This window comes from Sycon ciliatum, chromosome 1 (genome assembly GCF_964019385.1).
Source record: "Sycon ciliatum chromosome 1, ocSycCili1.1, whole genome shotgun sequence".
Lineage (NCBI taxonomy): Eukaryota > Metazoa > Porifera > Calcarea > Leucosolenida > Sycettidae > Sycon > Sycon ciliatum.
Genome location: NC_088643.1, coordinates 1,537,355 through 1,551,656, shown reverse-complemented (window position 1 = coordinate 1,551,656; position 14,302 = coordinate 1,537,355). Strand labels below are relative to the sequence as shown.

The 14,302-nt window shown below is 44.7% G+C and overlaps 1 protein-coding gene across 1 annotated transcript in view; it reads left to right on the top strand.

The window, feature by feature from the left end:
• The first annotated feature begins 2,148 nt into the window (after positions 1-2,148).
• The window catches only part of LOC135806913 (histone acetyltransferase p300-like), a 26,697-nt gene continuing 14,543 nt past the window's right edge, over positions 2,149-14,302 (top strand). The window contains exons 1-10 of the mRNA XM_065321072.1: positions 2,149-2,450; positions 3,345-3,441; positions 7,301-7,418; positions 8,389-8,470; positions 8,873-8,965; positions 9,686-9,797; positions 10,195-10,303; positions 10,451-10,735; positions 11,172-11,473; positions 13,774-14,032. Of these exons, the coding sequence (XP_065177144.1) occupies positions 2,149-2,450; positions 3,345-3,441; positions 7,301-7,418; positions 8,389-8,470; positions 8,873-8,965; positions 9,686-9,797; positions 10,195-10,303; positions 10,451-10,735; positions 11,172-11,473; positions 13,774-14,032 (1,759 nt within the window). The remainder of the gene's footprint in view (positions 2,451-3,344; positions 3,442-7,300; positions 7,419-8,388; positions 8,471-8,872; positions 8,966-9,685; positions 9,798-10,194; positions 10,304-10,450; positions 10,736-11,171; positions 11,474-13,773; positions 14,033-14,302) is intronic.

Below are 14,302 nucleotides of genomic sequence, written 5' to 3'. Positions count from 1 at the left end.
TACACCTCAAACAGCCTTATCTCCGCGGAAACACCCCTTGAATTTTTTTGTGGAGTAACATAGGATGATATAGATCACACACATCCACAAAAAGGAGGGGGTTTATGAAAAAAAATCACCCCCAAAGGGTTGTAGCCTCCTTAACACTCCAATACCATCATTTTATTGGCAATGACTGAAACATTCAGTTGATGACCTATGACTGAAACAATATCATCTTTAATATTACTGCAATATCATTTTATCACTAATGAATGAAACATTAATTTTCTCATCTCAGCCACCGGAATGCGAATTCCTGTTCATGTGTTTTAGCTAACATAGTAGGCAGAGTACATTATACCTTCACCACCTAAGCACATACGCTTCTCTTTGTTTTTATTTTGTTCGACACCTCTGTTTGACACCATTTGATGCTGTGTCCCTTCCTCAGCATAAGCGAAAGTGTGGATCATTGATCGACTCTAACGTGCACATACAAATACATAATAAAATTTGGACTCAGATGGAGAGCCAAGGTTTAATTTATACAAAAGAGAAAGACCAAGGAACTACAAGTTACGCTATACTGTCCACTAACACCACCAGTTACTAAACAATCAGCTCATGCGATAACATTGCACGACACTGACCGACGGTACTGACGTTCTACAACTAACTGGCTAATAGCTCTAGCACATCTTGGATGCGCACTCCAACAGCCTTCCAACTTGGAAGTTTCTAAGTAAAAGAAATAACATAAATAACATGCAATGTTATCGCATGAGCTGATTGTTTAGTAACTGGTGGTGTTAGGGGACAGTAAAGCGTAACTTGCAGTTCCTTGGTCTTTCTCTTTTGTATAATAAAATTTAATAATAATAAATAACAAATATTCACTGGTTTGAGGGAAAGACACAAACCGGAAAATTCTGAAGAAAAATAATAAATGATAAAAGTTATATGACTTGGGGCTTCCCGTGTGCTAGTTTGTACGTGAAGTGTGTGGGTACAGTGAAGGCGGAGTCCCACCCGCCTGTGTGGATTCTCAGAAAGTGTGAGTTACAAAGTCTGAAAAAAATGTTGAACGGTCTCTGCTGGGATGACGACTACACCATAGCTAAGTGGTTAGAGCACCGCTGGCTACAAACGAGGGTCCCTGGTCTGAGTCCTGGTGGTGACAATCGATTTCTTCTTCAGACTTTTCCCGTTTGGGTCTTTCCCTCAAACCTGTGAAAATAATGAATACATACTCATAAAAAGGACACACTTCAGGCTCATTACAAACATCTTGAAAGTTTTTATCTTCACAAGTATACTTTCAAGCCTTCTCGTCAGGTGAAATACAGGCTTGAAAGTATACTTGTGAAGACAAAAACTTTCAAAATGTTTGTAATTAGCCTGAAGTGTGTCCTTTTTATGAGTATTATCGCATTTTGTCTCAGAGGAAACTGTTTATAAACAATATACTGATTTTCCGACCCATGGTGATACATTATCAATTTTCACTGTGGTTTATGTAAGAATGGTGTATCCTGTCCTCTTCTTTGCTCCTTTCAGTTGCACACTGCTCATCATCGCGTCAGATCATAAATACCCAGATTTACTCTACGGAGCTGGGAGGTGCTATGTATAGTTCAGGACGGGCACCCGATCAACCTGGTTAGTTGCTCTTGTGTTAATGATACTTTAAAAAGGGTAGATGGATCTCGTCTGATTGTGGATGACTAAACTGCATTCTCTCCATTCTTGGATGACCATTCAAATAGTGATGTTGTGGGGTTTCCACAATTCAACTGGCATTTAGGTGTGCATTGAGGAGCAAGACGTTGTAGGAATTGTACAAGAAAACAATATACCGGAATCTTTTGCCATACACTGTACTATGTGCATGTATATGCTACCATAGCTGGCACACACGTGCACAGGAACAAATATGCTGAATCCTGGCTATGCCTGACGCACTACGTCACTTTGCGTTGTTTGATGACACACACCTTCTGCTTGACTTTGGAACAAATCCCATTGCGCTCTCATTGCCACTGGCGGGTACTGTATCCCTCACTGTACCTGTTCTCTGGTTTAAACACCAAATGACTCTTGTGACTGAGCTACAGAGCTATATTGTTTTGTACAAATGTTCTGAATGGCGTGAACCCAACACCGGGCATGGTAAATGGACTAAACCCAGCAACAGCTGCTGCCCCCATGATCCAAGTAAACCAAGGCACGGGAATGTTGCCTCCGCCTGGGAATGGTGTTGGTGTTGGTGCCGTATTTGCTGGTGCAACGCCGCTGCCTGGTGCTTCTAATCTCGGTTTTATTGGTTTGGCTCCTCCAGGTTGTGGTACACGTGGTGGTAGTCCTGGCCTGGCTCCCACTGCTGCGTTGCCTAGAAGTCATGTATATGCTGGCAATATGCAACAGCCAGGTGCTCACCCCACGGCCAACAATGAGTATATCAAGCAAATGTAAGTTTTCCATTGTTAACTATGTTTCTGCTTGTCTGTGCATCTCTTTCTACTTCTCCTGTGAACTTAACTTTGCCTTCTTTCTGAGTAATAAGCATATGCAGATGTTTCTCTGTTTATTTTGCAAACGAAGCACATTTAACACCGGGCTTATCCTGTGTAGTGCCAAACTCATCTTCTTACTTTGAGCACTGCTGGCTCGCCTATTTCGTGTGAGAGTCATAGTGCTCTGGGTTGTTTTCTAACCTCACACTTCTATCCTGAACACCTTTTGTGTTTGAGTTTGGAGAGGCAAGCACCCTGTATCGTTTTCTCTGAGAAATCTCACTCGCTAACAGCTTTGTACAATGGTTGTACGAGTGTTGACGCTACTGCTGCTCCTGTGATGTTTTCTCTGGGTGTGATGCTTTGGGTACTGTAATTTATCGATATAGTCATTGTTGCAAGTGTGTCCACCTGTGGCGAATCAGCCTTGGCATGAGAGTTAGCTCATTGCTAGGCATGGAACCACAGAAGATGATATCATAGCTGACACACAGAGTCACACACACACAGCAGATTCGTGTGCACAGATACTAAATTAGTGGACGTCGTCATCTTCTTCCCGCTGATCTCAAATGTACTATGACGTGCTATTTCGCCTGATGGTATGTAGTGTAATACTAGTTGCATTGCCTTGTTGTACTGGTCTGATGTCAGGCAGCACAAGCCGTGGTGGGGTGCGTCAACACTGTATCCCAGGGGCATGTGTCAATTGCAACATAGGCTCTAAAGGTGAACGGTTGTCCTTAGCTGAAGAGGTTTGTGTGGACATCTGTTTTCATCTGTGCCCAATGACATTTACTGCGCAAGTAACTACCGACTCTTGTCTTTTCTGAAATGTTTTCTCTTCAGAGTTCAAAAGTCCGCCATGTCTAATCCTGGTCTACCTGATTGGCTTTGCCAGAAGATTGCCCGGTTTTGCATGCAAACGGAATACTATTACTTTAAGGTGAGTTATGTACAGTTTCTTTGTCAAAACGTGGATCTGTTTGTTTATACTTCATGCTTGTTCACATCTATCCACTGCTGTTATGTGATTTAGTCTGATCGTGCACATTTCACACCACACCAGGAAATTGTATAGACCTTGGAGAGAATGCCGCATGCGCAAGTAAAAGCAATGTGCACCTCGGGACTCTTAGGGAAGCCCTGGGTAGAAGTCTCCAGGATCTCAGAATATGCAGGTATCAGAAAGAAACAACCCCCGTTAGCTGTTGATATGCAGCGATGAATACCTCATGATCATTAAGAGAGGAGAAAAAAGTGGTGGATATCATGCAACTGCATTGTAAATAAAAGGGGGTTTGTCAACTGACAACCGCTCTATTCAGTTGCTATTCACTCTTTAGATGAAAATTCTTTTATTAATGATGTTGAAAAACTATTGACGTTTCGGGCCAGTCACCCATCGTCAGGACAATGTACAAGGAGCAAACCTGGCCTTTTATAACGAAAGCAAGCGAGATCGTATGTAAAAACCACACAATAGTCGTATGCAATGGAGTGTCGGAATTTGCATGTACAACCGACAAGGAGAAATGCGCTGAAAGAGTGGGTATGCAAAGACTGGGTATGGATTTTCATCTAAAGAGTGAATAGCAACTAAATAGAGCAGTTGTCAGTTGACAAACCCCCTTTTATTTTTAAGAGAGGATAAAGAATCTTAAATATAGAAGCATCCAATGACAAGGACGAACCAAAAAGAAGTGAGAAAGAGACCTGGCCGGTTATGCCTTAGTATCCCTGGTCAAGTTTTCTGGAGAAGAGCAAATAGGTGAGATTGTGGACAAAATGAGGCAACACCCAACTCAACCCTCGTCATTTGTAAAACAAAAAAAGCTCATCATTTCAATTGCATCCAGTATCACATAGATTTCTCCTTTACTCAGTTTGTGTGGTCAATACATTTCACTTACTTCGAACATAAATGATATCCTACCACTAAACCTACCTGGCTGATGATCCGGAGGAGCGTATTTCCTAGCATGGAGAAATGCGAAGTCACTTGGATCACGGCTAGGCCCAGCGCAAGATGTCCAAGACAGAAAGGCCCTAGCAACCCAGGCATTCTGTTCGTTGTACGCACTCTCCCAGCATCTATCTACCTCATTCCTGCTTAGAGTTGTGCTGTACAGTTTGTATGTGAAGACAGTGCTGCTCTACCATTGTGTGACATGGGGCCTCACAGATGCTATCATCAGAGGGATCGACACCTTTCATTGAAGGCATCTGAGAGCAATGGCTAGCGTTAAAGGGGAAGTATACCCTAAAATCAAAGTTTCACCAGTTGTAGTCTTCGGGGTGCTGAGTCGGATGTTCTTGGTCCGAGAAAGCGGAGAAGCTCCCTTCCTCCTTTATTCCAAATCGAATTCACCACTTCCACCAAAACAGGGTGACTGTGCCCCCCCCCCCCTACAAGATTGGGATTTGTATGCAAAATGTCACTAAAAGCGGCATTTTGTTCTTATAAAAGCACGGATGATCAAGATGGGCCCGTATGTTGTAGTTTTTTGCACCCCGGTTGAGTGAGCGGCCACGTGCTCGTGCGTACACCAGCCACCTGGTCACCGTGCCTACAGGCTACAGCTTTCAAACCAAGATTTAACTCAAAGGTTCAGCGGTTCAACTCGTGTGACAGGAACGCTGTAAAAGCTGTAGCCTGTAAGACCATTCGACTCAGCACCCCAAAGACTACAAGTGGTGATCAATTGATGTTAGGGTATACTTCCCCTTTTCAAAAGTTCCCAAACACATTCAGCAACAAGCACTTGTACGACATCTGGAACTCGGCACCGATTTTGCTTGAGATTGACCAAGGACATTGGGAGTTCCTGCGTCATGTACTGAGTGTTGTGTTCGACTGTTAAATGTTCCCGTACATTCCGATATGGCTTTCTGCAGCTGTAGGCTGTCTGCTGTCGAAATCGATTCTAGATCGTTGCCAGCAACACCTGGTATTCCAGGTCGCTGTCCGCTGCCTCCCTGAGCGTTGCCGTCTGCATGTCCAGCTCTTGCTGTCCCTCAACTGCGCACACTCTGCCAATGCTTAAAGCGCTGTCTTCATGGTCGGCGTCATCCTCCGTGAGCTCTGTTTAGTCCACCATTGGGCAGATGGTCCCCCCCCCCCCCCTGTTGGTTGATCCACAGGGGCTCGGGACAAGGCATCAGCGGGAAAGTGATCCTTGCCTTTTCTCCATTCTGCATTGAATTGAAATGCCTGTATTTTCATAATCAAACGTAGCAATCGGTTTTTTTCGATTTTATCCATTGTGTATCGATTCAGCATTGGTCTAATTGCCTATTATCTATGATGATCGTTAATTCGATGCCAGCCAGAAATCCGCTACAATTTCGTGCTGCCCATACTATTGCTAAGCACTGAAGTTCTTTCATTGCGTAACGTGCTTCCGTTTCCGAAATATATCTACTTCCGCATTGAATCAATCGCCATGCGCCGTCTTGGAACTGCAACAGTGCAAATCCCAAGCCGTTTGTCTTCGACGCGTCTGTCTCAAGGCACAATGGACAGTCGAACCGAAAGTACGCCAACGTGGGGGAATCGAGGAGGGTGTTTTTCATAGTAAGCATTGCTTGCTCTTGCCCAGACAACCATGAACTCTGTGGAATTCTTCAGCAAATCTCTCAACGGCTGTAAATGTGTGGCTAGTGAAGGTGTGAATTCAGTGAATTTCTTGGCAAGTCCCAAGAAAGACCTCAGATCGTTGCGATTCTTCGGTGTGTGAAACTCCCTGATTGCTTTCATTTTCTCATCATCCATACGCCAATCCGTTTGGCCTACCATGTACCCGCAAAAGTGTACTTCACTTTCTGCAAACTTGAACTTCTTTTCAGAAAATGTGATACCGTGTTCTCGCGCCTGGTTCAAAACTCTACGCGTCCTCCGAGTCGACATGTGTATCCAACTGCTGGCCGTGGAGCAACCAATCGTCTACCACTTTGCCCATATTCCCTATATTTTGAAATGCAACATGGTATCTATTCGCTGATTGAACTCGTCGCCCGCCACCATAAGACCTTAGGGATTGCGCAAATATCGATATCGTCCCCAGAGAGTTATGAATGTGGTCAAAAGGCATCACTCTTCTGCCAGCGGCGCTTGCCAGTAGCCGTGTCTAGCATCCAGAGTCGTGAAATATTGTGCGGTGTCAATATCGGATTGCGTGTTGCGAATGGTGCACGCCGGGTGAACGGGGCGTTTCACCTGCTTGTTCCATTTCATGAGGTCTACTGCTAAACGCTTCTCACTGCTCCCTTTCTTTGGTATGATGACCATAGGGTGGCACAATTCCGAGGGCTCTGTAACTGCCTCAATGATTCCCTTCTGTACCAATTCTTCGATTTGGGTCTTAACTTGCTTCCGATATGCATGTGGTGTGGTGCGCGGGGCGTGATTAGCGTCGGACTTCAGGTAAATCTTTATTTGTTCGCTGTGCATGGGTGGGAGGCTCGAGGGATTAAATATATCTGAAAATTCGCTTACCACATCTGCCTCGATCGTGTCCTTATCAGAAATACTGCTATCGCTTGGCGCTGCTTTTACCATTCCGCCGCGCACTGTACGGGCCACCGTGGTGGCAGAAATGCGAGAGCCTTCAATGTGGCTCTTGATAGAAGCAGGGCGGCAATGCCCTCATAAACGTGTTTTGCAGTGCCGCAACTCTGACCCGTTTTCCTGATCAAACTGCAATGATACTAAAATACATAGGCTCTACGAATCTCATAGAGAACACTAGCAATGAGATTTTTGTGGCTTGTGATGTAATTATTTGTATGCTGCATATATTCAGTTGTCAGAACTCGGGGATCCTGCCATGCAGCATGAATGTAAAGAACAACAGCAGCAACAACAACGGAGTATAGATTTGAGAGAGCAGCAGCAGCAGCAGCAGCAAAGCGGAGGTCAAGGTAATGTTTAATCTAAAATTGTGAACAGCCTAATATTCTGGCACAGCGCTCTTCTTCTTCCCACCACCACCATCAGTTCTCACCTGGCACCTAGTCGATGCATGGTGGCGGTATCCAACATAGCAGGCTGGTACATCAGGTACAGCGCATGCACATGGAAGATGACATAGCAACGACATAGCTTGATTGTGAGCACGCTTCGTGCCGGTCATATTGCCAGGTATTGTTGTACCACCATATTAATCAATCATACGTACAGCTGCAGTGGTGTTTTCAACTTCATTCTCCCGGGTCAAGGTCCATAAGAAGATATCCAAGCAAAAGATTGCCTAATGAGTCCAGCGGGGACGAAGCGTACGTTGCAATCGAGCTATGCCATTGCTGTGTCATCTTCTATGTGCTACCTGATGTACCAGCTTGCTATGTCGGATACCACCAATCAATCATGCATCAACGAAGCGCCAGGCGCGAACTGATGGTGGTGGTGGTGAGAAGGAGAGCTTCGTGCCAGAACTTTGCAGCCTATAGAGAGAGTGTGGCCAGGTATGTCTGTACCACCATGATTATCAACCATAAGCACAGCTTCAGTGGTGTCCTCAACTTCATTCTCCCGAGCCTAATGTTTGCGACGCATTTATGTTTGCTAATTCACGACCTAGAAGGTGCAGGAGTTGTATAAGTTAAAAACATAGCGGGGTCTCTTGCCATGCAGTATAATGTATATACTACAATAGCTGACACACACGAACACAATAAAGAGTGTTGGATCCTGGCTATGCCTGACATACTAGGTCACTTTGTGATGTTTGATGACACACACCTTTCGCATGACTTTGGAACAAATCCCATTGCGCTCTCATTGCCACTTGTTAGGGTCTGTATCCCTCAATGTAATGTTACCTGTTCACGCTTTAACCACCAGGCGACTCCTGTGACTGAGCTACAGAATCCGTGTACTGTTTTTGTACAGATGTTCGGAATGGCGTGAAATCAACATTGGACATGGTGAATGGACTAAACTCAGCAACAGCTGCTGCCTTCATGATCAATGAGTAAGTTTTCCATTCTTAGGTATGCGACTGCTTGTGAGCATCTCTCTCTACTTCTGAAGTTAACTAAATTTTGCCTGCCTTTTTAGTATGCAAACGAAGGGCATCTAACACCAGACCTGTTCTGTGGAGTGCAAAACACAGCCTCTTGGTTTGAGCACTGCTGGCTAGCGTGACTCACCTATTTTGTACAAGAGTCATGGTACTCTGGGTTGTTTTTTAACCTCACACTTCTATCCTGAGCATCTTCCGTGTTTGATTTTGTAGTGACGTTCACCCAGCACCGTTTCCTCTCCGATATCTGACTCACTGTCAACAGTGTTGTTCAATGATAGTGTACTCACGTTACTGCTCCTATACTGTTTTCTCTGGCTATGATGGTTTGTATGCTTTCTATATTTATAGGACCAGTTCGTGGCAAGCTGATCCAAATGTGGCAGATCAACGTCGGAATGAGAGTGATCCCCACGCTCAGCGTCGGTATTGCATCTATGAAATGTGAGTTCTGTTTCCATAGTCCGGTTTGACGAAGCGTCCACATATTTTAATACTAGTTACTAGTTGCATTGCCTTGTTATACTGGTCTGATATCAGGCTGAAGAAGCGTCAACACTGAATACCAGGGGCACTTGTCACCTGCAGCAGGGGTTCGAAGGGGTAACGGTTGTCCTAAGCTAAATGGGTTTAAGTGCACATCTCTTTTCATCTCTGCCAAATGACATTTTCTGGGCAAGGAATCACAAGCTCGTGTCTTTTGTAACTAGGACAGAGACACAAAATATTAGCAAAGGTGTCTTGTACATGTACGGGCATTCATCTACGCAAGAACACACCACCAGCCAATTAGGACCATTCTTATAAGTAATGAACATTTTCCTTCTCTTGTTATCACAAAACTACAACGAATAATGGAAGTAAACTAAGGGATTACAGCTATAAAATTAAGAAGTTCAAAGACGCAGCACTCCAATTATGTGTAGAAATGACCTGAAGAAAGAAATCAATGTGAAGAGTCAAAAACAGCATGCATACCACTAGGTGACACAAACGTTGTGAACAAAAAGAACAACAGAAAAACATCAAGAGATAAAGGCATCTATATCTCACCTCCATGACGAACAATGCCAAAACAACTGCAAAGACAACACATTTTCCTTCTGAACACAAAGCTCAGGATCTGATTTACATCTTGACTTTTCTGGAATATTATTGTTTCAGATTTCAAACGATCGTCAACCGTATTCCTCCTCTACAGCGTGGGAGTTTGTGGATCATTCTCCAAGGTGCTTTGGAGATGGAACTCAGTTTCTTCTACCATGCTAAAACTACGGTGAGTGCCGTACACTTTCATTCTTCTAACATGATTATATTGGCTCAACATCCGAATTAAAAAAATCCACAATTTAAAAATTGTGGATTATTTTAAACTCGGAAGGTGAGCCAATGTGATCCTGGGTAAAATGGAGAAGGACAAAGTGGTACGAGTTATGACTAACTGTCCAGCAAATTGATCACAATATATACAGTCAGCAAGTGCAACAAAAAGGCACAAAATGATTGTAAAATAAAGTGTTGTTTTCCTGTGTGATGACATTCACCAGACGGTCTTCGTCTAGTCACGTGCATGTGTTATAGTGATATGAGCATGCACGCTGTTGTAGTCAACAGTCCTTTTGTCAGTCTTCTTGCAATGACAATGTTATGGATTGTGATTTATCCATTTTCAGGAGGAATATAATTCGATGATCTTAGACTATGTGAAGGACACCATAACTGCACAGCGTGGGAACTCCCAGCAGCCAGGACTACAACAGCAGCAGCAAAGCAGAAGTCAAGGTACAGTGTAGATCGCAGTATGAATCTATTGTGTGTCGTGCAATACATGCTGCAGGTCATTGGTGTGATGTGAGCTAAGTGCTTTGGTGGATCCTGTGCAGAGATATATGTTACAATGCTGATCCTATTCTTTTCTCTGCCATCCAGCAGCTAACCCCATGAATGTGGACAATGCCGCAGGCAGGGCAGCATATGTGCAGCAGCCACAGATTGGCAAGCGTAACGTTGCAGTGCAACCACAACAAACGCAGCTTTGCCAGCTTCGCCAGCTCTTATCCCAACCAAACTACCAGCAGCGGCAGCAGCTACAAAAACAGCAGCCGCTACAACAACAGCAGCACCTACAACAACAGCAGCTACAACAAAAACAGCCGCTACAACAACAACAGCAGCTACAACAACAACAGCAGCAGCAGCAAAGCAGAGGTCGAGGTACAGTGTAGATGGCATGTTAGTGTATGCAGTTGTTCTGACTGATTCTGTGCTGACTATGACATCACAACTCCGCGTTACACTCGTTATTACATGTATGTGGTTATTTGTATCATGTGTACGTCATGCTGACGTCTTGCTGCACGCATGGTGTGAGCAGTTTTGCAGCTATCAGGCCAGAGCACATACAGCGAGCCAGTGGCTCATTTTCTGACTACCCTTTTTGCTTTTTCTGGAACTGGTCTCAACTCATGGTAGTTCGGTTTGTTTGTCAGGGGTGGTTTTCCCACAGGCAGTATGAATCTATTGTGTGTCGTGCAATACAATGTCATGCTGCAGGTCATTGGTGCGATGTTAGCTAAGTGCTTTGGTGGATCTTGTGCAGAGATGTATGTTATGCAATGCTGATCCTATCCTTTTCTCTGCCTCCATGCAGCTAATTCCATGAATATGGACATTGCAACACAAAAAGCAATGCCTGCACAGCATATTGCTGCAATGCAGCAGCACAAACAACAGCATCAGCGCCAGCTTCTCCATCAGCAGCGCCCTCAGCATTTATCCCAGCATCAGCAGCAACAGCACCAGCAGCAGCAACAACAACAGCAGCAGCAGATGGAAGCTCAGCTGAACCAAAGCCAGTCCACAGCACAGCACTTTCAATGTCTGGCCAATGCGCCTAGCCGCTCAGCTTCTAGCACACCCGTGCTGAACAAAAAAGTCAAAACCGAAGGCGAGGTATGCATGAACTGTAGATTGTGGTGCGAGGTTTTGACGGGTGTATGATTGTGCCATTGGTTTGGTGGCATGTGGCGGACCTTTTTCTGTTTTGGAGGGAGTTGGGGGTGGGGGAAGGGGAAGTTTGCAGTGCAGAGAGAGAGAGAGAGAGAGAGAGAGAGAGAGAGAGAGAGAGAGAGAGAGAGAGAGAGAGAGAGAGAGAGAGAGAGAGAGAGAGAGAGAGAGAGAGAGAGAGAGAGAGAGAGAGAGAGAGAGAGAGAGAAGAGAGAGAGAGAGAGAGAGAGAGAGAGAGAGAGAGAGAGAGAGAGAGAGAGAGAGAGAGAGAGAAAGAGACACAGAGAGAGAGACATACAGAGAGAGACAGAGAGAGAGAGAGACAGAGAGAAAGAGAGAGAGAAAGAAAGAGAGAAAAGGCACTTATTAGGTATGAAGAATGTGTACAGAGCAGGGTTTTGTGACAGGATAAGCCCATGAGTGTAAGAGCAGGTACAATCCAATTGAACAACAAGGCGAAGAATCCAACAACAGCCAGAGATGGTTTGAATTGTTGAGGATATACTGTTTCGATGGCGGGTTTTCCCCAAATCAAATGCGTTAGCCTTGTTGAGAGGTTCGCCAGACATGCTTTTCCGCTGCTACACTGCGTATCCATGTGAGGATCCCCATATCCGAAAATCGTTCTCCACTTCGGGTCATATTTCCTTGGCCGTGCCCACAATGGTTTTGCGGGTCGCCCTCGAAATACAATGAAATCACGTCGACAGGTGGTTCCGAAATGCGCTGCCATGGCTTGCTGTTCGGGAGTGTCGCTCGGGATGTGGAGGACCAAAGAATCATGACCAAAGAATCTCCGACGCTGGCGCTGGATCATGCTTCTCACTAGTTTGGAGTTACATCTCTTGTAGATCCTGGATTTCGGTATGTGCTTGCCGTATATCATGTTGATGATTATACCGATTCGAGAACGATTGAACGATTGACCGAGTCTATCTTTGAGAGTTCGGCTTGCGTAAGTCCTTAGGTACGTCTATTGTACATAAAAAATGGGACTGCAAATGCATTGTACAAATGAAGTCGCCATTGCTCATTTATCATGTTGGACCACACATTGCCCAATGATCGGAAAGATGCTGTCGCCAGCTGACGTCTCCTTGCTGCATATTCTCCATCTGCAATGTGAACCCAATTTTCTAACAGACGTCCAGTTCTCGCTCCACATATACTGGCACACACAGAGACATAGACAGCAATAGCGACACTACACAAAGTGAAGGGTAGTTGGCCATAGGCAGATGTGATCAGAATATGGAGAATAACTTTCCTATTAAGATAGCAATCATAGGAGGGGAAGGTGAGCGCAACCAAGACAAGCACAAGCTGAAAGAATCAGCTGTGAAGGACATTGGCGGATGTAGATGCATGTCGATGACGGCACTGGAAAGACAATTGACAATACAGTCAAACCACAATTCAAGGACGCGAAGAAACACTGCACTAAACTTGTGTGGCTCAAAGATGCGGAGATCTATTAAAGGGGAAGCTATGCGAACAAGGATAGAGAGCCAAGGATAAATTTCTAGAAAAGAAAATGACCGAGGAACTATAAAGTACGCTATACTATCCACTAACACCACCAGATACTAAACAATCAGCTCATGCGATAACATTACACGACACTGACCAACGGTCCTGACGTTCTACAACAAACTGGCTATCTGCTCCAGCACATTTCGGGTACGCACTCCAACTGCCTTTCAACTTGGAGGGTTCAAAGTCATATAACATAGGAGGGGAAGGTTATTGTTCGCATTGCTTCCTCTGCCTTCGCAAGCAGCCGCAGGATCTTCTCTTTCATAGGCAGTTTTCAATTTTCAAAACAGAATTTGTTCTTTTCTTGCTTGATATATTGTACCAACTGATCTTCGTGCTGCTTCCCGCAGGGCATTCGTAACAGTGTCTAACGCCTTGTACATTTACTTGTGTGCTCAAAAGTTGAAACCCATGCCTTCTCACGCCAAACCATTAAATACATGTTTTTTGATTCGTTAACGTCCCGGGAGGTATCCCCTAATTGTGGGTACCTTTGTTCGGTAGGAAAGTCTGTGTTTCCACATTGTACAGATGAAAGCGGTTGTAGTGGGTGCACCTGACCCTTTATAAGAAATGGATGAAAGTTTCTTTGGTCATAAACTCTCTTGGTCATACAGCAATTTTGCTCTAAAACACTTGTGCTGAACAAACTGAATCTTTCGAACTGGACTAATAGATGTGTGCCTTGTCCTTCTCTTTTTCTGTTGTAGGCCACATCTAGTGTGGCAACAGCGGCCACAAATTCACCTCGGCTTGTTGCTACTCTAAATCAGGCTGCAGCGTCCTCAGCTAGCTCTCTGGTTGCCAGCACTAACCTGCTATCTGCAGTCAACCAGTCGCCAGCAGCTCTAACTGCAGCGTCGGACAGCACACTTCAATCCAGTGCTGGAGACAAAGATACTGGCAGTCTTCCGGCCGATATGTTTCCATTTACCTCTCCAGAAGCTGAGGGAGATCCAGGCAAGAAATGTAAGCTAATCTTATGCTCACCGGTTTGAGTGAAAGATGCAAACGGGAAAAGTCTGAAGAGAAAATTGACTGGCATGACCAGGACTCCAACCAGGGACCTTATGCTGTTGAAATGTACAGTAGAAGACGCAAAACATGGATATGGAAAGAAGTGCTGAAGCAATCTTGTTTAGATTGGCAAGGATTGCACAATTGCGTGTAAAGCTAACAGAATTAGGAATATGCGAGCTAAGATATAGTCATCAGGAAAAGGGGGATTGCAAAAGGTGC